Source organism: Salvelinus alpinus, chromosome 10 (assembly GCF_045679555.1).
Source record: "Salvelinus alpinus chromosome 10, SLU_Salpinus.1, whole genome shotgun sequence".
NCBI classification, from domain to species: Eukaryota; Metazoa; Chordata; class Actinopteri; order Salmoniformes; family Salmonidae; genus Salvelinus; species Salvelinus alpinus.
In genome coordinates, this window is record NC_092095.1 from 20,890,168 (window position 1) to 20,917,772 (window position 27,605).

The window sequence follows — 27,605 nt, forward strand, 5'->3', positions numbered from 1 at the left end:
AGCAATATAGCTTACGACAGCAATACTGACAGCGATACTATAGTGGCTAATACTGATTACTAGACGTTGGCAGTATGTCCAGACCTCGTGCCAGGAGTTGCCCAGGTAGTTTCCGTCTGTGTGGGCGACGGTGATGAGAGTCTTGATGGTGTCGATGTTCTTCTGCTTCATCTCAGTGATGCCAGAGCTGGCTGTGAGCAGGGTGAACCGTGCCAGGGCCTGCACATACGCATCCCGCTCAAGCTGTGTGTGTGTGAGAGAGAGAGACCATATTCAGTACTGCAGTACTATCTCCATTAAGTTTCGGAGCATGCTATCTTTGGAAAACACACCATTTCACCTTTTGATTCATAGCCCCTCATCCCTTTCATTTAACTCATATTAATCCTCAGTGAACACATACAGTGATAGCGTGCTAGATAAACTACCTGTATGGTGAAGATGCAGGCTATCCGGATGGCAAAGCGTATTCCCTCCAGACAGAGAAAAGCCACCTCAGTATCGTCACAGTCCTGGAGGCCCACACTGAAGGCTGCTAGGAACGGGGTCCAGGCCAGCTTGAACATGGGTCTGACGTGCTCCAGGTGTGTGGCGCTGGTGAAGGGAGCCTGGACGTGACTGACTGCCTCCATCAGGGCCTTGGCTGTCTTAGCCATCTGCTCCATCTCTACATTATACAGTAGCCGCCTCTGCTTCTCACTGGCCACACCTGGTCCAGAAACAGAAGTAAAGTCATAGCATGAACAAACCCATTCTGCTTCTCACTGGCCACACCTGATCCAGAAACAGAAGTAAAGTCATAGTATGAACAAACCCACTCTGCTTCTCACTGGCCACACCTGATCCAGAAACAGAAGTAAAGTCATAGCATGAACAAACCCACTCTGCTTCTCACTGGCCACACCTGATCCAGAAACAGAAGTAAAGTCATAGCATGAACAAACCCACTCTGCTTCTCACTGGCCACACCTGATCCAGGATCCGATACAAGGCTTCCTACATGTTGTGTTTTCAGACGAGTGCAGATTATAAAGTAGACGAGAGGAAGCCACCTGCACAAACACAACAAATATACATCTCCAACTGAAGAGGAAACTTTCCCCACTGAACAACAGACACTATCTCCAACTGAAGAGGAAACATTCCCCACTGAACAACAGACACTATCTCCAACTGAAGAGGAAACTTTCCCCACTGAACAACAGACACTATCTCCAACTGAAGAGGAAACTTTCCCCACTGAACAACAGACACTATCTCCAACTGAAGAAGACACTTTCCCCACTGAACAACAGACACTATCTCCAACTGAAGAAGACACTTTCCCCACTGAACAACAGACACTATCTCCAACTGAAGAGGAAACTTTCCCCACGGAACAACAGACACTATCTCCAACTGAAGAGGAAACTTTCCCCACTGAACAACAGACACTATCTCCAACTGAAGTGGAAACTTTCCCCACTGAACAACAGACACTATCTCCAACTGAAGAGGAAACTTTCCCCACTGAACAACAGACACTATCTCCAACTGAAGAGGACACTTTCCCCACTGAACAACAGACACTATCTCCAACTGAAGAAGACACTTTCCCCACTGAACAACAGACACTATCTCCAACTGAAGAGGTAACTTTCCCCACTGAACAACAGACACTATCTCCAACTGAAGAGGGAACTTTCCCCACTGAACAACAGACACTATCTCCAACTGAAGAGGAAACTTTCCCCACTGAACAACAGACACTATCTCCAACTGAAGAGGAAACTTTCCCCACTGAACAGACACTATCTCCAACTGAAGAAGACACTTTCCCCACTGAACAACAGACACTATCTCCAACTGAAGAGGAAACTTTCCCCACTGAACAACAGACACTATCTCCAACTGAAGAGGAAACTTTCCCCACTGAACAACAGACACTATCTCCAACTGAAGAGGGAACTTTCCCCACTGAACAACAGACACTATCTCCAACTGAAGAGGAAACTTTCCCCACTGAACAACAGACACTATCTCCAACTGAAGAGGAAACTTTCCCCACTGAACAACAGACACTATCTCCAACTGAAGAGGAAACTTTCCCCACTGAACAACAGACACTATCTCCAACTGAAGAGGAAACTTTCCCCGTTGAACAACAGACACTATCTCAAACTTTTCCACTGATCAGTAACCCAATCTAATCAAACTACATCTCAATCCCATTTATATCTCTTTGATTGTGATGATAATTCTATGATCCCCACAAAGATATCAGATGAAATGACTCGTCAGTTAAATATAAAGCTGATCATTTGCAAAGATCCATTACGCCTCAAAATAGGCGTTTCATGTCATAAACAAAGTCATATCTGACACGCTCAATTTCAGTCTGTAATGACATTGTTGTGCTAGCAAACATAGAGGAACAGAGATACTCACTGTGCTTGTTGGATTTCAGAGTCATTTCCTTGGTCCCCTTCATAGCGATCTTCTTCCCTGCGATCTCGTCGTAGATGGCCGACAGATACTCCTCCGGTAGATCCTTGCTGTCGTTGATCCCTCTGTTCATCTTGATGTATTGTTCTTTAGTCATCTTGTTCTTAACCTTTGAAAAGTAAAAGATGAGATTTGTTACACTGTCTGTCTGCCTGCCTACTCTGTCTGTCCACTGTTGTCTGTCTGAAATAGCTAGCATTGACATTCCCCATGTGCCACTGCTGAAGGTCTTCTGTTGAAGCTAAGTGCAGCTCAGGTGATTGTTTCTCTCAGTTCATCTTTCCAAAAACAGGCTGTTGTCTTACCTGCGGACTATGAAGGTCTGTTGTCAACATAATGATTGAGTAGGCAAGGACGTACGCAGTGTCTGCACTTGCAAACTCAGTTTGCCTGACGAGAGAGATAGAGAGGAGTGGAGAGAGAAGATAAACATAACAGAGATTAAACAATAGTGTATGACTGGTTGTGCTAGACTAGTAGAATTAAACTAGTATTTCTACTCTGAATTGTTCATTTTAACCCGTTCTGTCTTTTCTTGATTTCTTGTTTAGTTTATTTGCCTATTTCTATTTTATTTGCGAGACACCTGCAACTCTATCCAACCAATAAACTTTGATTTGATTATGATTTAATAAAGATTCAAAATAGAGAGCAATCTGATTGTTGCCATTCAATGTACTTGACATCACAAATGAAGTCTTCTTCTAAGTCTAAGATTCCACAATGCCCAGGGCAGTCCACACCACTCCACACTCACCCCTGATTGCATTCCAGATATCTAGCAGCAAATTTCTCCATGAGCCTGTCGATCTTCTGAGCCTCTCCCGGGAGACGGAAGCCCTCGAGGAATGTTCTGAGAGCGTAGACAAAGTCTTTGCCCTGGAAGTCCATCTGGTCCACATAGGCATACATGACCTCTTTATTGAAGCGATCATTGTCCCCCAGGAACTCACCCACCTGAGTCTGAGAGGAAGGAAGAGAGAGAGGAAGACAGAGGGAGAGTGAGAGAGAGGGATGAAAAGAGAGGGACAGAAGGGGATAGAGATAGGCCGAGAGAGGCATTGATGTTGAATTCAATCAATAGATAATGATTTTTTCCGAATGCATGTGCTTCTCATTGGAAGTCAATTAACACATATTGTCCTGACAATTAACTTCAGAGACACAGCACACGGAGAGGAAAGGACTCTGTTTTCAGTAAACAGGAGTGTTGATGTGTTAAATACATGTTTCAGTCAGTCACTCCTCTGTGCTCTATTCTCCCCGCTCTGTCAGACTCTCTGGCTGTCTGTTTGAGGGCCTCTTGTTCCAAAGCAGATGTTATGAACGCTCTTTAATGCAGATTACCACCGCACCGAGCCCCCCTCGAGGCCAGCCAATCAACCGGGAGAGTGCTTCACTCGTTAAAATAAACATTGAAGTGCGCTCGGGATGCGGGAATTGTCTTGGAGTGGGAGGGTAATGTTGGCGGTTCAACATTAGGAGATAAGTGCCTTCATGTTTCTATGGGATGGATATGTTCTCCTTTGGGCCTGCAGCTGTGAGGAGGCCGGGTGAGAGAGCCAAATGTGTGAACCGAGAGTTTAATGAGCTAGAGTGGGTATTTGTGTATTTGCTATTCGGATCTCTATTAGCTGCTCCGATCAACCACTCTACTCCACAATCGACAGGTAAGCAGGTAAAAGGTTGACAGAGGGAAGAGCTGAATGAGCTAGAGTGGGTATTTGTTTATTTGGACCTGCACAAGTTCAATGAAATGCAGTTCACTGAAGTAGATTGGGTAAACAGATTTAAGACGGTTCTTTACCGAGTCCAGCCTCTCCTCCTGGTGCAGGAACTGAGCGAGGTCCTCCGGGGTGGTTCCCAGCATACCTTGCTCCTGGAGGTACTGGATGCCCCTCTTTGGTTTCTTGTTGAACCTGACCACAGAACAGAGAACAGGGTTATGTCTAGGGATACACATTTTGTCAAATTGACATCAAAAGTTACATTTTCTTTCATTTTCGCTAACCCAAACCCGAACCCTTTTCATAACCTTTAGCTAATTCTCCTAACCTGCTACGTAAGGTCTCCTAAATATGTTTAGTAAGGTGGAGGAGGAAGTGTCCCTCCAGAGCCAGTATATATGTATATTTTGTCCTAATTACAGTAATGAATTAATTAGTAATTGGCTAATTAATCAATGGCATTAATTGATCAATTATGTGCCAGGGAGAAATGAAAACTAGCAGGACAACATCCCTCACTAAAATGACTGGCATTGTGCAACCCTGGTTGTGAATATATTCAGCTGTCTAAACAGTATAAGGTGAATATATTCAGCTGTCTATACAGTACAAGGTGAATATATTCAGGTATTCAGTACAAGGTGAATATATTCAGGTATACAGTACAAGGTGAATATATTCAGGTATACAGTACAAGGTGAATATATTCAGGTATACAGTACAAGGTGAATATATTCAGGTATACAGTACAAGGTGAATATATTCAGGTTCTCAGTACAAGGTGACTATATTCAGGTATATTCAGGTATACAATACAAGGTGAATATATTCAGGTATTCAGTACAAGGTGAATATATTCAGGTATACAGTACAAGGTGAATATATTCAGGTTACAGTACATGGTGAATATATTCAGGTATTCAGTACAATATTCAGGTATACAGTACAAGGTGAATATATTCAGGTATACAGTACATGGTGAATATATTCAGGTATTCAGTACAAGGTGAATATATTCAGGTATACAGTACATGGTGAATATATTCAGGTATACAGTACATGGTGAATATATTCAGGTATACAGTACAAGGTGAATATATTCAGGTATACAGTACATGGTGAATATATTCAGGTATACAGTACATGGTGAATATATTCAGCTGTCTATACAGTGCAAGATGAATATACATTCAGGTATACAGTATAAGCAGCACTAGTCTGGCTTACAGGTCAATGCCCTGCTCGATGATCTCCTTCTGTTGTTTGAGAACCTCAAACTGCTCGGGGTTGTCTGTCCCTGACATCTGTGTACTATAGCTCCCGATGCCCGACGAGGCTGTGGAGTCCAGCGAGTTGATGCTTCCGTATCGGTTGATGGTCTCCGGGGCCTTCGTCTCATTGGTCTCCTGCTCCGAGGGCTTCTCCTGACCTGGGGACGGAGGGAGAAGAACATTGAACAATCAATGGTCTGAGAGAGATTAGCAAACACTGTAGTTGGTGTTAGGATCCCAACGCAATCAGCAATCCAGCACAGTCAGTCAGGCAAGGCAACCTTTTTAGTCATTATGGGGGTTCAGCCTATAGTTTATAGATCCGGGTCTCTGGGGACTTCACTAATAGTGGGAGGGACTCTGCACTGCTGAGAGAAAGACAACGTGATGAACCTGAGGCCTTGTCTGGTGGTATATTATCTGCTGTGGAGAGCCTGACAGTATCATACACACACATTAAAAAGGTTTGTTATTTAATAAACCAGGCAGCAGTTGAAGCAGTGTGCAGTAACTGTAACATGGAGGTAGCGCAGGGTGTTGTGTACGGCCTGAGGGGACAGGACAGAGCAGAGCAGCCTAACAGGTCTGATGCTACTGTTCTGTGGGTGAATCAGGTCCATGGTGGTTGCATACCTGGCTGTAACAGACATTGTAAAGGATCTTATTACCCATCGGAAACTCTGTAAAACATTCAGGACACCATCAGGGTAATGTGAGCTGGCAGTGTGCTTCATTTAATCAACAGCTTCAGAGAGCAGACACAGGGTGGGGGGGGACAGCCAGGGTAGGGGGAGGAGGGTGGCACAGCCAGGGTGGGGGGAGGAGGGTGGCACAGCCAGGGTAGGGGGAGGAGGGTGGCACAGCCAGGGTGGGGGGAGGAGGGTGGCACAGCCAGGGTGGGGGGAGGAGGGTGGCACAGCCAGGGTGGGGGGAGGAGGGTGGCACAGCCAGGGTAGGGGGAGGAGGGTGGCACAGCCAGGGTGGGGGGAGGAGGGTGGCACAGCCAGGGTGGGGGGAGGAGGGTGGCACAGCCAGGGTAGGGGGAGGAGGGTGGCACAGCCAGGGTAGGTAGCAAAGCTCTCATAGAAACATGTGTGGGAAAAACTGGTTAGAATAACAACTTATTCTAGTCAGATGTATTTCAAATGTACATAGAGCTGTGCTCCAAATCTATCCAGAATCTACAGTGTTCTAAGGCAAATAACAGAAGACTTTGCAAATGAAAGGAAGACAAGGTGTCTAACACCCACAGTACTACACAGTCAGCGTAGCCCCCTCCACCCTCTAATCTAGGCCCAATGACTCCTACTGTTGCTACAGCAACCAGTCTATCAAACACTCCACAACTTTGTACCGTTACCTGCTCTTCCTGTGATGTCAGATCAGTACAACCAGAGAACAAAGAGATAGACCAGAATTAAGAGAAAGTGGAGAGTAGAGCAGTATTATCTATGTAAGGATGTAAAACATATTTTTAGAACAACAAATGATATGCATTAGCTGAGCTATCTACATGGAAAATAGCATAATAAGGATACACTTTCACCGACTCAGAAAAACATATTTTGTTTGAAGTAACCTAAAAGCGTAACAATACGCTTTTAGCAGCCAATACGTCATACGTTTTAGACTCAAATTTGTCTACTTGTCTTCAGCATTGTCACTAAATGAGTTGGCACTAGCTGTACTTTGGCATGGTGACGTCCCCTCTAGCAGTGGTTGTTTGTGAATTCAGCTGCCTTCCGTGCCTTGGTAGAGTTAGCTCTCTGAGTGCCAGAAGGTAGCCTGAGGCTAGCGCTGTGTATCCTCTCTGAGGGGATATGTGGAGATATCTGGCAACGCTCTCAGAGCCTCAACTTCCCTGCCTTCGTTAAAGTCCTCTTTCCCAGCTTCCATTAAAGCCCCCCTTTCCCCCTTGGTTAGAGCCCTCTATTCTCCTTTAACAGGAATGATTCCCCTCACCTCACTCTGAAGAAAAGGGTCTAATCCAGGAGCACTGACAGGGGCTCCGTCTGTCGCACCAGGGCTTTTCATCATCAGCAGGCTCAGGGTATCGAGTTAGCCTTCCCTGCTCTGGTGTATTAGCCTGGGTACATTATTGAATTAGCCTTTCCTTTCAGGGTCTGTATAAGCTGTAGGCTACTGATGAATGCTAATCGCTAATCTCAGGGACTATGCTATAGCTGTACTGATGAACACCACTCTTCCCTCTAACTCCAGTTAACACGAGGCTGGTTTGACTGAGAATAAAGCCCTGGCATAGCTTGGCCATTTCCCTTTTGCCCGTAGTCTGAAAGAATCCACTATACATATGTTAAACACACAGACAAGCGCGTCACCATTTCTGATGTGGAGCATACGATGCCAGAGCAATGTAGATATCTCAACTATACTCCAGGTACTTGGGTACTGGACTCTACACATCCAAACACTTTCCTCTTTCTGGTAACCACAAAGGAGCAGGCACAACGGTGCACTTGAAGAATTGCTAAACAGTTTTCCTCAGGACCTAAATCAAACACCCAGTGGTGCATCAGTCCCCATCAGCCTCAGTGTAACTATGTGGCTAAAGTCACTGTAGTTTGGTCAGTCTCTTACCAAGGCTGGTCTGGGAGTTGGGGTTGACATACTGGTCCTTACTCCACTCCACCATACACTTCAAGATGGACACCAGACACTCCAGGCCTTTCTTCCTCAGGGTCAACTCCTGGCGGGAATAGAGAAATGTTACCGCAATGTTATGACAACTTTAAAGCAATATACTGTACATTTATCCAATACAGAGAAAGACAGTGGCCATTGGTCAGTCTTACCTGGATTGGTGTTGTACCGAGCTCGTGGCCTGCCCGGCCCTGTGCGATCTTCGACAGGTCATTCACCAGCCTCTCAAAGATATTAGCAGCATTCAAGTCACAATCATAATTCACATAGATATCCACCACACCCTGGGCATCTGAGGGAGGAGAGAGATGAGGGACAGTTGGTACTTGACTTGTAATAGGGATTGATGCGCTGTACCACAGATAGCATTTAAAATTCACACCACACACTCACCTGCACATATTCTGGTTAGGGTCTGTATAACCATCCATTTATGGTCGTAGGAGCTTGTTGACGTCTCCAGAATATACAGGAAAATCTCCTTGAAGAACACCTGCACAGTGAAACAAACCATGACAGTTAAAGCTCAGGGTAACAAATAAGGGTAGCAAGAAGAGGTCAAGATGAAAAAAGCATTTTGTATCTTCATTAACAGAACTATCCAATGTAACAAATCCATAAACACATACATCTCACTGCAAACCGAAAGCTCAACTATGAAATCATAACATCTCAACGAACAACATCCGTCTCCAGAAAAGACTGTTGGCCACAAACAGTGGCAAGCAGATTAAGTCATCAACTTCAGGATGAGGAAATATTACAGCCAGACAACTGTGGAAGTGGACTATTAATCAGAAGCAACAGCTAACAGGTAATACTGAAACACACTGAGGCAGAACTACATTACTGTGCCATGTAATAAACTTCATCTCCCACGAATCACCTTTGTCAGCCTGCTGTATTGAGAAATGTCAGTATGTCAATATTTGAGAGGCATGACAGATTTACAACATTGGAAGTGGGAACAGGAGAGATTGGCAAATAGAGGGATAAGACAGCTATTCAGGAACAGAACAGTGTCTTGACCTGCATATTTATAGGTTTTCAAGTAGGACAACAGAAGGTGAGGGGGACTAGATGGAGAGCAAGTGTGGAGGAATATGGAGGAATATAGGGGTTATGTGACTTTGAGACAGGAAGGGAAATCCTATTTAAAGATAATAGCTTGTCAGGTAGCTTGGTTTGCACAGACACTTTCTGGAACAAAACAACTAAATCAGCAGCTAACCCTTTTCCGACAGAGGAACAACCAAAAGTCAGGTACCTCGATCTGCATCTTGAGGTGGGTCTTGAAGTGGGAAAGGAGGGTGAGGAAGATGGAGAGCGAGAGCTCAAAGACTTCAGGGACAGAGGAGACACCGTTCTTAGACAGCGCCACACACAGGTACTGCTTGATGGCGTTGATGAACATCTCGTTGGTCTTGAAGATGGGCCCAGCGTTCTGCAGTATGGACAGGAGCAGCTGGAGGGACAGCACCTTGGAGCGCAGCTCGTGGGACCTGGGAGGAAAGAGACAGGGGCGTTGAGTCAAACTTATAACATTCAAGTGTAACAGGTGTTGGATTTCAGTGTTTCCCCTATATTCATACATCTTTGCTGGCCTCTTATTATTTTTTGGAGACACACTTTTAAAGGGATAGTGTGAGATTTTGGCAATTAAGCACTTTTTTCTACTTACCCAGAAGAACTCATGGATACCATTTTTATGTCTGAGTACAGTCATGGCCAAAAGTTTTGAGAAGTCTGCTACCTCAGTTTGTATGAGGGCAATTTGCATATACTCCAGAATGTTATGAAGAGTGATCAGATGAATTGCAAATAATTGCAAAGTTGCCATGCAAATGAACTGAATCGCCCAAAAACATTTCCACTGCATTCCAGCCCTGCCACAAATGGACCAGCTGACATGTCAGTGATTCTCTCGTTAACACAGGTGTGAGTGTTGATGAGGACAAGGCTGGAGATCACTCTGTCATGCTGATTGAGTTCGAATAACAGACTGGAAGCTTCAAAAAGGAGGGTGGTGCTTGGAATCATTGTTCTTCCTCTGTCAATCATGGTTACCCGCAAGGAAACACGTGCCGTCATCATTGCTTTGCACAAAAAGGGCTTCACAGGCAAGGATATTGCTGCCAGTAAGATTGCACCTAAATCAACCATTTATCGGATCATCAAGAACTTCAAGGAGAGCGGTTCAATTGTTGTGAAGAAGGCTTCAGGGCGCCCAAGAAAGTCCAGTAAGCGCCAGGACCGTCTCCTAAAGGTGATTCAGCTGCGGGATCTGGGCACCACCAGTACAGAGCTAGCTCAGGAATAGCAGCAGGCAGGTGTGAGTGCATCTGCAAGCACAGTGAGGCGAAGACTTTTGGAGGGTGGCCTGGTGTCAAGAAGTGCAGCAAAGAAGCCACTTCTCTCCAGGAAAAACATCAGGGACAGATTGATATTCTGCAAAAGGTACAGGGATTGGACTGCTGAGGACTGGGGTAAAGTCATTTTCTCTGATGAATCCCCTTTCCGATTGTTTGGGGCATCCGGAAAATAGCTTGTTCGGAGAAGACAAGGTGAGCGCTACCATCAGTCCTGTGTCATGCCAACAGTAAAGCATCCTGAGACCATTCATGTGTGGGGTTGCTTCTCAGCCAAGGGAGTGGGATCACTCACAATTCTGCCTAAGAACACAGCCATGAATAAAGAATGGTACCAACACATCCTCCGAGAGCAACTTCTCCCAACCATCCAGGAACAGTTTGGTGACGAACAATGCCCTTTCCAGCATGATGGAGCACCTTGCCATAAGGCAAAAGTGATAACTAAGTGGCTCACGGAACAAAACATCGATATTTTGGGTCCATGGCCAGGAAACTCCCCAGACCTTAATTCCATTGAAAACTTGTGGTCAATCCTCAAGAGGCGGGTGGACAAACAAAACCCCACAAATTCTGACAAACTCCAAGCATTGATTATGCAAGAATGGGCTGCCATCAGTCAGGATGTGGCCCATAAGTTAATTGACAGCATACCAGGGCGGATTGCAGAGGTCTTGAAAAAGAAGGGCCAACACTGCAAATATTGACTCTTTGCATCAACTTCATGTAATTGTCAATAAAAGCCTTTGACACTTCCACTTTGTGGAAATTAATATTTGTGTCATTCTCAAAACTTTTGGCCACAACTGTACAGTTTAAAGGAAGTTGGTAACTAGCGCTAGCGCAATGACTGGAAGTCTTTGGGAACAGCTAGCATGCCAAGAGCGCACAGCCGCTTGCTCCACATCTTCCTACAGTGCAGTGGCGCGCATCAGTTATATTTCAGATGGTGTCAACATAATTACATTTTCATGCATTTGAGTAGAATGCTATTTTAAAAAGTCACCAGAGGTGAACTTCTCCCAGTTGTTCCACAAAAATAAAACAACGGGAGGGGGGGTGGGGGGGGGACATGCCCCTGGACCCCCATAACCTTAATTTATTCATTATGGTCATGATTGCACATTAGCAAGAAGAGTGCTGTGTGTGTACTGTGAATCACCATCTGACTCATCAGTTATTAGCAGCACTTCCTGATTGACCCACAACTGACTGAGGATCCTAATGGTCTGATGGCAGTGAGGGGCTCAGAGTATGTCCACCTAATGTCCTCCTTTATACTAAGAGCCTGAGCTAGCTATTGTAGATGTGTGGGTGCTGGTGCTGTTTTACCAGTTCCAATAATACTTCCAAAAATAGATCAACACAATTCATACAGAAACTATCTGTTACACTGTAGTTAGGGCATCTGCACAATAGATCATTATAGTATAGTGTCCATACTGTCTCAATCTAGTCCGACCCATATTTCTGAACAGCTATATGATGGAGAAGTAGGAACCCAACAGATTTTTTTGTAATCTTATTTGCTCTGACTGGCTTCCTCTCTTCTCTGTAATGCTCCCTAGCCCTCCTCCACAGACAGACTGATATTAAATGTAGTATACAGAAATATGGAACTGCTTCTCTGACTCACAGAAATATGGCCTGATTCTCCCCAGGCGCATGGAGCGCAGAGGAAACCTGACACAACTTTATCATTTCAGCTTGGCCTGGAAAGGGGAAGTGTGTGCAACCAAAATGCAAATTCTCAGTACAATAACAAATCAACAATTTGAACAAAACATCTAATAACTGAGCCATGAACAACAAGACCGATGACCTAGGGTTTTGAATGTTTGAAATGTATTTTTATATGCTAACCATAAATCATTTGTGTGTGTGTGTGTGTGTTGTTCATAGTCAGTGGGTTGAACTGAGCATGCCATGCAGCCTTGGGGTATGAAACCATTTCACTGTTAACTCACTTTAGGCCTTATCCCACTGCATTGTTCTTAGCCCCGGGCTAAGACTGGCCCTGGACAAAGACTGGCCCTGGACAAAGACTGTCCCTGGACAAAGACTGTCCCTGGACAAAGACTGGCCCTGGACAAAGACTGGCCCTGGACAAAGACTGGCCCTGACAAAGACTGGCCCTGGACAAAGACTGGCCCTGACAAAGACTGGCCCCGGACAAAGACTGGCCCCAGGCTAGCTTATCCTGCATTCACGCAAGCATGTGTTAACCCTGGGCTAAGCTTTAGCCCTGGGCTGAGGTTTCACACTTGTATTCCAAAGCCTTGGGCTTACGGACAAACACACATGCTACCAGTGGTGGAAAAAGTACTCAACTGTCATACTTGAGATACCGTAATAGAAAATGACTCAAGTAAAAGTGAAAGTCACCCAGTAAAATACTACTTGAGTAAAAGTATGTGGTTTTAAATATACCTAAAAATCTAAAGTAAATGTAATTGCTAATATATACTTAAGTATCAAAGTATAAATCATTTCAAATTCCTTATATTAAGCAAAACAGACGGCACAATCTTCAGTTTGTTATTTGTTTACAGATAGCTAGGGGCACACTCCAACACCCAGACATAATACAAATGAAGCACGTGTTCAGCGAGTCCACCAGATCAGGCAGTAGGAATTAACAGGGATGTTCTCTTGATAAGTGTGTGAATTGGACCATTTTCCTGTCCTGCTAAGTATTAAAATGTAACGAGCACTTTTGGGTGTCATGGAAAATGTATGGAGTAAAAAGTACATTATTTTCTTAAGGAATGTAGTGAAGTAAAAGTAAAAGTAGTCAAAAATATAAATAGTAAAGTAAGTACAGAAACTTTTGACATGTGATATCGCCCCTGTGCAGCGAATGCTGTGCACTGAAGAGACATCAACCTTTCAGATCCAAAGCGAAATCATGCAACAATATTATTATCATGGATAGCTATATCCAATTATAAACCGGGTGGTCGAGCCCTGAAAGCTGACTGGCTGAAAGCCGTGGTATATCAGACCGTATACCATGGATATGACAAAAACATTTTTTTTACTGGTCGATTATGTTGGTAACCAGTTTATAATAGCAACAAGACCTCTGGGGTGTGTGGTATATGGCCAATATACCATGGCTGAGGGCTGTATCCAGGCACTCCGCGTTGCGTCAAGCATAAGAACAGCCCTTAGCCGTGGTAAATTTAAGGGATAACCAATGAACGACGTGGAAGGTGTGTTCCACGACCCGCTAGAGGAGTTCTACTCCACTAGCGCATCTACCGTGGAACACATCTTCCACGCCATAGCAACCAATGTTCTTGCACAGATGAAAGTATTTAGTTTTTTGTCAGGTTTTGGCCCTCAGATGGGAGGGTGAAATAGTATAAATGTACTTATTAAAATACCGTGCAGAACTCATCAGAGGCATCAAAAGCAAATGCAAATTTAGTGAAAGTGCAGCTTTTGTGATTGAACAGAGAAAATTCTATGGATTGTTCTGGACCCCATTTCACAATTGCTATTTTGGCACAATGTTTCTGAGGCTAGCCCTGAAAAGTCAGTGCTAACCCTGCTCGCAGGACCAGCTAACCCTGGGATAAGGATGGTGCTTGCCCACTTTAGAATATGTGAACAATCGCTTAGCCCCGTGCTAAAATCTCCCTTAGCCCAGGGCTAAAATCTCCCTTAACCCAGGGCTAAAATCTCCCTTAGCCCAGGGCTAAAGAGGGGGCTACGGTGCAGTGTGACTTCGTGACTTTTGTCTGCTTCCTTAAAGTGAATTTAAGGTAACAAAAATAGCAAGGCAAATACACAAAACTTGAATCCTTTATTAACTAATTACAACAGCAGGATTCAATACTGATTTAGTCTTTCTAATCCATAAAAAGACTGAGTTCAAAGCATCTGTTGTGAGATTTACAGCTGATCTCCAGATAAAGCAGGTCTCCTGTGTGTCATCCGGGTATCTTTCAAAGAAAGGCTAAATCTGCACACTAGTAGCTCCAATGCAATAATTCATTTACCAACGTTTAGACAGCAAGCTGTCTTTATCAGGGTTATCACCTGGGCCAGTCATGGACTAAATCTCTGTGGATGAAAAGGCTTTCTGTCTGACAGACACTTAGCACAGCCCTGCCTGTGATGACACCGCCTTCCTCTCAGTCCCGTCTGACAACAGCCCGTGATCAACAGGGTTCCATGCCACCATTGTCTGGATGGAACGTCTCTCTTGTGTTCTGAGACAGAATCCCGACAACACCATCAGAACAGAGCAGAGTGTTAGTCCACAAAGCTCATGGGAAGAATGATAGAGATGGGAGACTGAAACAGTCAGAATTGAGTTACCATATAGAAACCAGAATCAGGAAATCCTGTTATGTAAACACAGCTATCAGATTAAGCAAATCAAATGCCTCTTCGCCTGTAACAGGCTCAGCAAAACATACTGTAGAAAACCCAAATGTGATCTCACTTGTAGGGAGGCAAAATCAGATTACACACACACACATATACATACAGTTGAAGTCGGAAGTTTACATACAGGTTGGAGTCATTAAAACTCGTTTTACAACCACTCCGCAAATTTCTTGTTAACAAAATATAGTTTTGGTAAGTCGGTTAGGACATCTACTTTGTGAATGACACAAGGCATTTTCCCAACAATTGTTTACAGACAGATTATTTCACTTATAATTCACTGTATCACAATTCCAGTGGGTCAGAAGTTTACATACACTCAATTAGTATTTGGTAGCATTGCCTTTAAATTGTTTAACTTGGGTCAAACATTTCGGGTAGCCTTCCACAAGCTTCCCACAATAATTTGGATGAATTTTGGCCAATTCCTCCTGACAGAGCTGGTGTAACTGAGTCAGGTTTGTAGGTCTCCTTGCTCGCACACGCTTTTTCAGTTCTGCCCACAAATTTTCTATAGGATTGAGGTCAAGGCTTTGTGATGGCCACTCCAATACCTTGACTTTGTTGTCCTTAAGCTAGTTTGCCACAACTTTGGAAGAATGCTTGGGGTCATTGTCCATTTGGAAGACCCATTTGCGACCAAGCTTTAACTTCCTGACTGATGTCTTGAGATATTGCTTCAATATATCGACATAATTTTCCTGCCTCATGATGCCATCTATTTTGTGAAGTGCACCAGTCCCTCCTGCAGCAAAGCAACCCCACAACATGATGCTCCCACACACATGCTTCACGGTTGGGATGGTGTTCTTTGGCTTGCAAGCCTCCCCCTTTTCCCTCCAAACATAACGATGGTCATTATGGCCAAACAGTTCTATTTTTGTTTCATCAGACCAGAGGACATTTCTCCAAAAAGTACAATCTTTGTCCCCATGTGCAGTTGCAAACTGTAGTCTGGCTTTTTTATGGCGGTTTTGGAGCAGTGGCTTCTTCCTTGCCGAGCGGCCTTTCAGGTTATGTCGATATAGGACTCGTTATTTTGAATGTGGTACCTTCAGGCATTTGGAAATTGCTCCCAAGGATGAACCAGACTTGTGGAGGTCTACAATTTTTTTTCTGAGGTCTTGGCTGATTTCTTTTGATTTCCCCATGATGTCAAGCAAAGAGGCATTGAGTTTGAAGGACGGCCTTGAAATACATCCACAGGTACCTCCAATTGACTCAAATGATGTCAATTAGCCTATCCGAAGCTTCTAAAGTCATGACATCATTTTCTGGAATTTTCTAAACTCATTAAAAGCACTGTCAACTTAGCGTATGTAAACTTTTGACCCACTGGAATTGTGATACAATGAATTATAAGTGAAATAATCTGTCTGTAAACAATTGTTGGAAAAATTACTTGTGTCATGCACAAAGTAGATGTCCTAACTGACTTGCCAAAACTATAGTTTGTTAACAAGAAATTTGTGGAGTGGTTGAAAAACAAGTTTTAATGATTCCAACCTCAGTGTTTGTAAACTTCCGACTTCAACTGTATATATATATATATTATGTTCAAAAGAGGGAGAGGAAACAGGAAGAGGAAGGCTGTTTAACTGCAGGAGCACAAGAAGTGATCCAGAACCAATAATCAGCTGAGTGATGCTTCATACAAACACACACACAAACCGTCACAACACTCCCCACTAATAATAACTAGGCTACACTCCACGAGGCATGACTCAACTAAGGAACACACTCCAGAAATAAACCTGTAATATGCTACTTACTAAGGCACTATAGCTACTGTTCCTCTATTCAATTATCTTAAACAAAACCATCATAAGCGTTCCGATACAAGAACTCATCTTACTTTGGGTCTGGGGGACCATCTGACAGAGGCTTCATGGACAGCTTGCAGAGCGATCTAAACACTAGGAAGGCATCCTTCTGGAGAATATGGGAGAACTTAGCACCTGGTACTGGGCCTGTGGTCGCTCCCGACTCCTAATGCAGAAACACAAACAGATGATCAACATCAAAAACTTTTAATCAAGGCTCAAGAGTAAATTATCATTACTTGTGATCAAAAATGTATTTTCCACTTGACACAAAGACTTTGAAATAAAATAGTTCTTATTGCAGATCTGTTCAACCTTGATCATGTAAGACTGTAATCATAGATAATTACATCCAGTGCTCAGACTTACTTATAATAACCTGAGAAGCTGAAAAGAGAGGAGATGTTAGAGTATCTATTAATCATGTTGGAATCAACCCCAGCAGACTGGCAGACAGACACGTTGATCTGCAGTAGCACAGAGATTGATTGAATAGCTCCTCCCCTCATGGACTCGCTTTAATTCCTCATGTTACCAATGACTTTCCAATTTTCTTTTTACAAATTGATTAACACTTTAAAAACGCAAAACAAATGGCAATAACAGTTATATTCTTCTGCTAAAACAGACAGACTGACAGACACCCAGGCTAGCACAAAACTACTTTGTTGAGCGGAGTGTGTAACTAAGGTGACAGTCAGGTCAGTCCCGCTCACCTGTGTATCACTAGAGGAGACAGACAGCCTGTCATCGGGCAGCGACGGAGGGAAGCTGGCAGAGATGGGCGTGCCGGGGATTCCGTTGGCGTGGACGTTCTCGCTGTCCCCCTCGTCTTCTACCATCTCTGTGACCTCTGTGATCGCTGTTGCCTTGGTGATAACCTCATTGATGACCTTAGCAGGTTCCGTGACCTCTGTGGGCAGCTCGGTCTCACCAGCGGACTCCATGGCATCTGAACACATACGAGCAGGTTTCAGGCATTGCCCTTTGGAGTGGTTTAGTATGCAGGGGTCAAAATAGCACTGAGACACACAACTCTCGCTCTCTCTAGGAAGGACAAAAAAGCTAACACATAGTAACTTCTAAACTCTGGACTTCAACAAATTTTCATTTGAAAATGATTTGTATCAGAAAAACTCCCCCACCCCTGGGTGCATGTTTTGGTTTTTGCCGTAGAAATACACAGCTGATTCAAATAACAAACTTCTCATCAAGTTTTGATGATTTGAATCAGCTGTGTACTGCTGGGTTCAGGACCGAGTTTGGGAAACCCTGACTTAACTGACCACAGACAGAAATCTGATTTCAGATCCATAGAATGACTCTTACCTCCAACAACGGTGTTGACGACCTCCTGTAGGATGCTCTGGATGATCTCCTGGGTTTTCTCCTCATAGTTAGGCTCCTCCCCCTCCTCTACTGCTTCCTGATCACGCTGAGCGGCACCTTGAACACAGGACAAGTAAAACTTTAGTCAAAGTACATTAAAAAAGGACCTCAATACACTTTAAAAATGTAAGATGGGAAACAGTAAACTGGCAGAATGAGTAACGAACGCGTTTTGTCTGAGAGGCATTACCCTTTGACTTCAAAGTTGACAAGATAAACAGTCGTCACTGGCATCAGCTATCACATCTACACTGAACAAATTGAACATGGGTGTGTGTGTGTGTGTGTGTGTGTGTGTGTGTGTGTGTGTGTGTGTGTGTGTGTGTGTGTGTGTGTGTGTTGAAAGCACTGAGAAATTTTTAACAAAATGATTATCGAATCTTTGGCTGCATCTCCACTCACTGGGTGCCAAACTCTTCTATCCTCTCTCCCATTCAATCACTAATGAAAGGTTTTATGCAGGTTATTTTCTTTAAACTACTTCATTAATGTCTAAAGAGAAAGATGTCTCATCAAATGCTTATTTAACACAGACTAAATATTCTACCAATATTGAGTACATGAAAATCTCAAGTTTAAGGCTTTGTTACTGTCTAAAGCAGACAAGATACCAGTCTAGAGCAATACCCTGGATGTGTCTATGATCAATAGACTTCCATCCACTACGGTACAAAGTACTGCGTGAGAATGAGAGTCCGTGTGAACTTTAACCTGACTGCCGATATGAGTATGATATGATATGACTGTGTGTGACACACTGTGTTCTTGTCTATCTGTATGTGGTTCACTAACTACTTCTCAGATAGAGTTCAGTGTGTCAAATCGGAGGGCCTGTTGTCCGGACCTCTGGCAGTCTCTATGGGGGTACCACTGGGTTCAATTCTCGGGCCGACTCTTATCTCTGTATATATCAATGATGTCGCTCTTGCTGCGGGTGATTCCCTGATCCACCTCTACGCAGACGACACCCTTCTGTATACATCTGGCCCTTCTTTGGATACTGTTAACAAACCTCCAGACGAGCTTCAATGCCATACAACTCTCCTTCCGTGGCCTCCAACTGCTCTTAAACGCTAGTAAAACTAAATGCATGCTTTTCAACCGATCGCTGCCCGCCCGCACCCACCCGCCCGACTAGCATCACTACTCTGGACGGTTCTGACTTAGAATATGTGGACAACTACAAATACCTAGGTGTCTGGTTAGACTGTAAACTCTCCTTCCAGACTCATATTAAACATTTCCAATCCAAAATTAAATCTAGAATCGGCTTATTATGGCCTTTTTCGCAACAAAGCCTCCTTCACTCACGCTGCCAAATTTACCCTCGTAAAACTGACTATCCTACCGATCCTCGACTTCGGCGATGTCATTTACAAAATAGCCTCCAACACTCTACTCAGCAAACTGGATGCAGTCTATCACAGTGCCATCCGTTTTGTCACCAAAGCCCCATATACCACCCACCACTGCGACCTGTATGCTCTCGTCGGCTGGCCCTCGCTACATATTCGTCGCCAGACCCACTGGCTCCAGGTCATCTATAAGTCTTTGCTAGGTAAAGCTCCGCCTTATCTCAGCTCACTGGTCACGATAACAACACCCACCCATAGCACGCGCTTCAGCAGGTATATTTCACAGGTCCTCCCCAAAGCAAACACCTCATTTGGCCGCCTTTCCTTACAGTTCTCTTCTGCCAATGACTGGAACGAATTGCAAAAATCACTGAAGTTGGAGACTTATATCTCCCTCACTAACTTTAAGCATCAGTTATCTAAGCGGCTTACCAATCACTGCAGCTGTACACAGCCCATCTGTAATTAGCCCACCCAATCTACCTACCTCATCCCCATATTGTTTATATTGACTTTTTTGATCTTTTGCACACCATTATTTCTACTTGCACATCATCATCTGCACATCTATCACTCCAGTGTTCTTTGCTAAATTGTAATTACTCGCTATTATGGCCTATTTATTGCCTTACCTCCTCACGTCATTTGCACACACTGTATATAGATTTTTTCCCATCTATTGTGTTATTGACTGTACGTTTGTTTATTCCATGTGTAACTCTGTGTTGTTGTTTGTGTCGCAGTGCTTTGCTTTATCTTGGCCAGGTCGCAGTTGTAAATGAGAACTTGTTCTCAACTGGCCTACCTGGTTAAATAAAGGTGAAATAAAATAAAAAAATAAAAAATGTCTGCTCTAAGATGAAGCTCACTCTGTGATGCTGCTCTGGCCTGGCAGGGTTGGGGAGTAACGGATTACATGTAATCCGTTACAAGTAAGGGATTACAAAAACCGGTAATTGTAATCGTTACATTACCAGCTAAAATATTGTAAATCAGATTACAGATACTTTTGAAAAACTAGATACTTTTGAAAAACTAGATGATTACTTCGAGGATTACTTTTAAATTCTCAAAGGATGTTTGCAAAACAATCATATTTGGCACTTCTCTATTTACTGAATGACATTCAAATCAGCATTGAAAAAAGGCATAGTTTAAGTTTGTTCCACCTGAACGAGTCTGAACACAAGTCAGAGACCACTATGATGATACACCAAATGTGTTTGATGGATCGCGGGAAAAGAGCAAGAATTGGCTTTTGTAGTGTACAGTCCAAGCTATGTCTTCCAATGGTGCGACTGCTGTCGGCATCCAAAGATTATCTAACTTGAATAAACGCTTGGAGGTAAGGATGACAGCAGTGGTGTAGTCTACGGCGATACGGATATCACTTATTATTTTATTTTTATTTTTTTAAATTTATTTTATCCCATTTTCTCCCCAATTTTTGTGGTATCCAATCGCTAGTAATTACTATCTTGTCTCATTGCTACAACTCCCGTACGGGCTCGGGAGAGACGAAGGTCGAATGCCATGCGTCCTCCGAAGCACAACCCAACCAAGCCGCACTGCTTCTTAACACAGCGCGCCTCCAACCCGGAAGCCAGCCGCACCAATGTGTCGGAGGAAACACCGTGTACCTGGCCCCCTTGGTTAGCGCGCACTGCGCCCGGCCCGCCACAGGAGTCGCTGGAGTGCGATGAGACAAGGATATCCCTACCGGCCAAACCCTCCCTAACCCGGACGACGCTATGCCAATTGTGCGTCGCCCCACGGACCTCCCGGTCACGGCCGGCTGCGACAGAGCCTGGGCGCGAACCCAGAGACTCTGGTGGTGCAGAGCACTGCGATGCTGCCCTAGACCACTGCGCCACCCGGGAGGCCCTGATATCACTTATTATTGATATCTATATAGCGCATTGATGTGAATCACACTGCTGCTCTCTCCTTTCTGGGGAGGTTCCCATTGCTTGGAATGCAGCCACGGTTCGTACTTTATTTAAAGGGGAAGATCAAGCTGATCCTAACTGTTATAGGCCTATTTCTATTTTGCCCTGTTTATCACAAGTGTTGGAAAAACTTGTCAATAATCAACTGACTGGCTTTCTTGATGTCTATAGTATTCTCTCGGGTATGCAATCTGGTTTCCGCTCAAGTTATGGATGTGTCACTGCAACCTTAAAAGGTCCTCAATGATGTCACCATTGCCCTTGATTCTAAGCAATGTTGTGCTGCTATTTTTATTGACTTGGCCAAAGCTTTTGATACGGTAGACCATCCCATTCTTGTGGGCCGGCTAAGGAGTAATGGTGTCTCAGAGGTCTTTGGCCTGGTTTGCTAACTACCTCTCTCAAAGAGTGCAGTGTATAAAGTCAGAACATCTGCTGTCTCAGCCACTGCCTGTCACCAAGGGAGCACCCCAAGGCTCAATCCTAGGCCCCACGCTCTTCTCAAATTACATCAACAACATAGCTCAGGCAGTAGGAAGCTCTCTCATCCATTTATATGCAGATGATACAGTCTTATACTCAGCTTGCCCCTCCCCGGATTTTGTGTTAAATGCTCTACAACAAAGCTTTCTTAGTGTCCAACAAGCTTTCTCTACCCTTAACCTTGTTCTGAACACCTCCAAAACAAAGGTTATGTGGTTTGGTAATCACTGGTGTAATTACTACTTCTGAGGGTTTAGAGCTTGAGGAAGTCACCTCATACAAGTACTTGGGAGTATGACTAGACGGTACACTGTCCTTCTCTTATCAAAGCTGCAGGCTAAAGTTAAATCTAGACTTGGTTTCCTCTATCATAATCGCTCCTCTTTCACCCCAGCTGCCAAACTAACCCTGATTCAGATGACCATCCTACCCATGCTAGATTACGGAGACATAATTTATAGATCAGCAGGTAAGTGTGCTCTCGAGCAGCTAGATGTTCTTTACCATTCGGTCATCAGATTTGCCACCAATGCTCCTTATAGGACACATCACTGCACTCTATACTCCTCTGTAAACTGGTCATCTCTGTATACCCGTCGCAAGACCCACTGGTTGATGCTTATTTATAAAACCATCTTAGGCCTCACTTCCCCCTATCTGAGATATCTACTGCAGCCCTCATCCTCCACATACAACACCCGTTCTGCCAGTCACAATATGTTAAAGGTCCCTAAAGCACACACATCCCTGGGTCGATCGTCTTTTCAGTTCGCTGCAGTTAGCGACTGGAACGAGCTGCAATAAACACTTAAACTGGACAGTTTTATATCAATCTCTTCATTCAAAGACTCAATCATGGACACTGTTACTGACAGTTGTGGCTGCTTTTTTTATGGATGCATTGTTGTCTCTACCTTCTTGCCCTTTGTGCTGTTGTCTGTGCCCAATAATGTTTATACCATGTTTTGTGCTGCTACCATGATGTTTTGCTACCATGTTGTTGTCATGTTGTGTTGCTACCATGCTGTTTTATCATGTGTTGCTGCCTTGCTATGTTGTTGTCTTAGGTCTCTCTTTATGTAGTGTTGTGTTGTCTCTCTTGTCATGATGTGTGGTTTATCCTATATTTATATGTTATATATATATATTTTTACATTTTGCCTTTTCGTAGGCCGTCATTGTAAATAAGAATTTGTTCTTAACTGACTTGCCTAGTTAAATAAAGGTTAAATAATAAATAAATAAATACATTTAGCCATTTGTGCTTTACGGATTGTGGTTGTTGTGGATGGCAGTTCACAAATCTAAATGTGTATTTGAACCCAAAAATGGTTGAATTCAAGAAGTTTAAGCTGCCTATCAATCATTGTTTTTGAAACCAGTGGACAGCCAGTGAAACATGCACTCTTGCAACAACTGCATAGTGCGGATCCCAGCCTATGGAATAAAAGTAGGGTTTTTATTACTCAATCTAATTCATGCTGATAAAAAAATACATCCATAGACCTAATGGACACATGCTCAAACTCACACACTTTTGATAGACTTAAAGGGGTTGCTGCGTCCATTTTATAAATTATATATATTAATGTAAAGATATAATTTAAGCATATTATTATATGTAATAGAAAGTGATGGGTTAGAAGAAGCCTACATAACCAACCCATAAAGTACAATTTAACATCTATATATGGCCAGCTATGTAAACTTTAACATTGATTTATCCTGCAATAGATGTCGTTCAATTGGTAACATAATTTCAGATTACTTCCCCTTAAGAGGTATTAGAAGAAGACAAAAATGTTACTGAATATAATCAGATTACATTACTGAGTTTTGGTAATCCAAAAATGAATTTACTGATTACTATTTTGGACAGGTAACTAGTAACTGTAATGGATTACAATTAGAAAGTAACCTACCCAACCCTGTGGGCTGGTCTGCCTCTGTCTGGTGGTTCTCTGCTGTGCTGAACTCAGAGCCATTCTCTGGGTTCGTGCTCTCATAAACCACCCCTGGTTCCCCCTGCAATGCCTGCTCCTCCTCTGTAGCCCCCTGGCCGTACTCCGTGGCCCCCTGGGGGTCCCCTGCCCCAGCCGTGCTGCCCTTAGGGGCCGGGGCAGGTGTAGGTGTGGAGGGAGTGGAGGGTGTGGAGGTGGGCGTGGGTGTAGAGGGGGTGGTGGGCCCGTTGGCCTCCCGAGGAAGGCCCTTGGCTGTGGGATAGGTGTGCTGCTGGAGCTGGGGCGAGTCTTGTTCCTGTTCCTGTTGCTGGGTGACTGGGGAGTGCTGCCGGTGCTTCTCCCTCTCCATCTGCTTGGCCTCCTGGAGCTACGGAGGGGAAGGGGAAGGGGAAGGGGATGGGACACAGACACACATCCAAAGACCAAGACAGAGTATAACTCAGCGTAGCCACATACAACCAAACACACACAGACAAAGCCAAATTCACACACACACAGTCGCACACACAGAGAAACGTGTTAACATAATGTACACAAACTCATTATATCAAATACAAGCCTGAACAAGTGCTCAAATGCTCCCTAAGGTTTTTACGACCCCAAAGCCATTGTCAGATCAGGAAGCAACAAATGACAGCTTCGGAATCACAGTTTTCCAGGCGGAGAAAGCAGAACACAGATTCTGCAAGGCTATTTTAACATCAGGACTGTCTAAAATGTGTTAATGAATGAGCAGTCATACGGTAGGACATGCTGTCAAAACAAGTATGAGCCAAAGCATCCCTTCATGCTTATATAAACTGGGCCATTTCAGTGCAGAGAAGGAGGCAAAGTATTTTTGGTCTAAAATGCATTCATACTGCATGTTCTCCTGGTTGATGTATCACTTGATGTTGATGTGTATGTGTACGCTCATTTGAACCTATAAATATACACATCATAAACATTTCTGTTATAGTATACAGTGGCACGAGAATACACAATTCTAAGAAAAGAAAATATTTCACAGAAAAATCTTAATTCTTTCAGCCAAGCTATAGCAGCCCACTACACAGTATCAATCAGTCTGCATGTGTAGTAGGGGTGCTGCATGTGTAGTAGGGGTGCTGCATGTGTAGTAGGGGTGCTGCATGTGTAGTAGGGGTGCACGATTCAGAGGAAAGACACCGGTTAGGAATGGAAAGCAAATACCAATATGAATGTGAATGATACACCTTCTCTAACACCGGGCTATAGACATTTCCCCAATTCCTATCCACCCAACATGGGGCATTTTTAGGTTATTAACGTAAGAGAATTTGCTCTCAACCACTTTCCTGGCTAAAGAAAGGTTAAATAAAGAAAGGTTAAATAAAGAAAGGAAATTAGTAGAGGTTGTGCTGGCATTGACAAATCCAGCCAGCCTTGTTTAGTATGCAGCTCACAGACCAACTCCAGGTGGGAGTGAGACTCCTCCTATCAGACATGGCAGAGTCATGTAGCACCATTATCTCTGTGGCAGCTAGACATATCACACACACACACACACACACACACACACACACACACACACACACACACACACACACACACACACACACACACACACACACACACACACACACACACACACACACACACACACACACACACACACACAGAGCGAGAGAGAAATGGAGGTGCTTCTCCATTTGTTTACCTGAAAGGCTGCCCTCAAACTGTCTTGCTCTAAAAGCCATTGTGTCAACACTAGTGCTCTCTCTACTGTAATGATGACATTACATTTACCATTCAATTCTATCAACTCTCAAATTCAATGATACGACGCTCTATTTAAAAGGGATGAATGAAACTATCAACATCGAATTACTCGGATGGTAAAAACCCTAGACAAACGCAGCGAGATGCAGAAACAGGGGAGAGGTAGAGCACATGAAGCTGATTACAGAAATGTCACCTCAGATTCTGCCAGCTATATTAACCCACTGAGCCCTGTAATGAAAACACCACACAATACACTCCATATCACTTCTGAGGATGGGACATGTGTGTGTCTCTATTTCTTAATCAAGAGGGTTAAGCCCAAACACACACAATGCAAACAGAAAACCAGTTGAAAGGCTCTGTCGACTGGTATGAGCACACTCACACACACACACACACACACACAGACACACACACACACACACACACACACACACACACACACACACACACACACACACACACACACACACACACACACACACACACACACACACACACACACACACACACACTACTACACAGGCGAGTGAATACAAACTATAATGGAAATCGGTGCTGAAGAAAAGATAATGATTTGCAGGCAACAGAACTGAAGCCACAGCAAGCACAGCGCAACCACAATGCACATCTGCCCCATAGCTGAAACAGAGGAGGAGAAAGAGAGAAAGAGAGATAGATAGATGGATAGATAGATGGACGGAAGGAGCCGAATGAGCACAGTTCAGAGTTCAGATCATGCAAGTCAAGGCAGTCCTGTAGGCTTTACCTGGCGGTCACGTTTTCTGGAAGCCAGAGACCAAGATATCTTGTGATTTGTAAGCTATGTGTCCGTAGGGGGGAGAAGTGTCAATTGGAAAATAAAAAGATGATATTAGAGCAAGCTTAACACCTTACTTGGATCTCTGGTCAGAAAGTGGATGTTATACTGTCATCAGCATGATGGAAGTTAGAAAAAGTCAGTCAGGTTATATCAACTTAGATTGGTTATGCAGCTGTCAAGCTAGCCATGTTTAGCCTAGCTGTAGCCTGACACATAAACCCTTACGCCTCCTTATTCATCTGCTATGTCATGATTATGACCGCGTAACCCATGCTTTAGGACGGAATTATTTACGGTATATATTTTTCTCTCTGCATTGTTGGGAAGGGCCCGTAATTAAGCATTTCACTGTTAGTGTTTACCAAGCATGTGACAAAACATATTTTGATTTGAAGTGCTCACCAAGCATGTGACAAAACATATTTTGATTTAAAGTGCTCAAATAAAGAGTTACCCTCTCTTTCCCTCTGTGTGTGTGTGTCTCTTCCCTTTTCCCCTCAGTACAGTATCTCTATCAGTCTATAGCTCTGTTTCAATATCCACACTAACACACCACTTCAAATGAAGCCATCTATTTGACATCATGCATTCTAAGTGGCATTCAAAGTGCAGTCTAAGTGCTTTTGTTAGTGTGGACACTGGTACCTTAGCATGCGTCTCAGAGCGGGACTTACTGCCTGGTTCTCCATGCGGGCGAAGATGACATTGAGCATCTGAGTGAGTGTGGCCTTGGCCGTGGTCTGGTTGATGAGGTTCTTGCTGGCTAGGTAGATGTTGTAGCAGGTCCTGACCGCCTGCAGCACCGTGCCCTCGTGAATCTCTATGTGCTGGGAGGTCACCGCCGTCAACAGGGCCTGGTGGGGGGTGGGGGGCGGGAGGGAGGGAAAGAGGGAGAGAAGGGGAGAGGGAGAAAGATTCATTCATTCATAGTTTATCAAGGTCTTTCATGGCTACTCATAGCAGAAATGATTTGTGTGAAAGACACGATGAATAGATTACAAACAGAGCTACAGTCCTCTGCATCTCACATCTCTGACCCTTTGACCCCCCTCCTCCCAGCAGGAACTACACAAACACAGCTATACTGGGCTGAGCTGAGCTGAGCCAAGCTGCGCTGAGCTGAGCCAAACTGAGCTGACAGCAGATTAGGGTTAGAGGCTGAGATT

General features: G+C 44.0%; 1 protein-coding gene across 5 annotated transcripts in view; it reads right to left on the bottom strand.

Moving 5' to 3' along the window:
- LOC139531709 (brefeldin A-inhibited guanine nucleotide-exchange protein 1-like) overlaps nt 1–27,605 on the bottom strand; it is an 85,723-nt gene that overhangs the window by 20,014 nt on the left and 38,104 nt on the right. For 2 of the 5 annotated variants that reach the window (XM_071328413.1, XM_071328412.1), the window contains exons 5-21: nt 27,114–27,293; nt 26,386–26,439; nt 23,835–24,240; nt 18,066–18,182; nt 17,453–17,721; nt 16,769–16,902; nt 9,411–9,645; nt 8,537–8,636; nt 8,296–8,435; nt 8,081–8,189; nt 5,439–5,640; nt 4,292–4,403; nt 3,242–3,447; nt 2,790–2,874; nt 2,428–2,593; nt 429–709; nt 85–243 (exon numbers count right to left, since the gene is read on the bottom strand). In XM_071328413.1, the coding sequence (XP_071184514.1) occupies nt 85–243; nt 429–709; nt 2,428–2,593; nt 2,790–2,874; nt 3,242–3,447; nt 4,292–4,403; nt 5,439–5,640; nt 8,081–8,189; nt 8,296–8,435; nt 8,537–8,636; nt 9,411–9,645; nt 16,769–16,902; nt 17,453–17,721; nt 18,066–18,182; nt 23,835–24,240; nt 26,386–26,439; nt 27,114–27,293 (2,955 nt within the window). The remainder of the gene's footprint in view (nt 1–84; nt 244–428; nt 710–2,427; nt 2,594–2,789; nt 2,875–3,241; nt 3,448–4,291; nt 4,404–5,438; nt 5,641–8,080; nt 8,190–8,295; nt 8,436–8,536; nt 8,637–9,410; nt 9,646–16,768; nt 16,903–17,452; nt 17,722–18,065; nt 18,183–23,834; nt 24,241–26,385; nt 26,440–27,113; nt 27,294–27,605) is intronic. The other 3 variants (XM_071328416.1, XM_071328415.1, XM_071328414.1) reach the window with 2 other exon arrangements.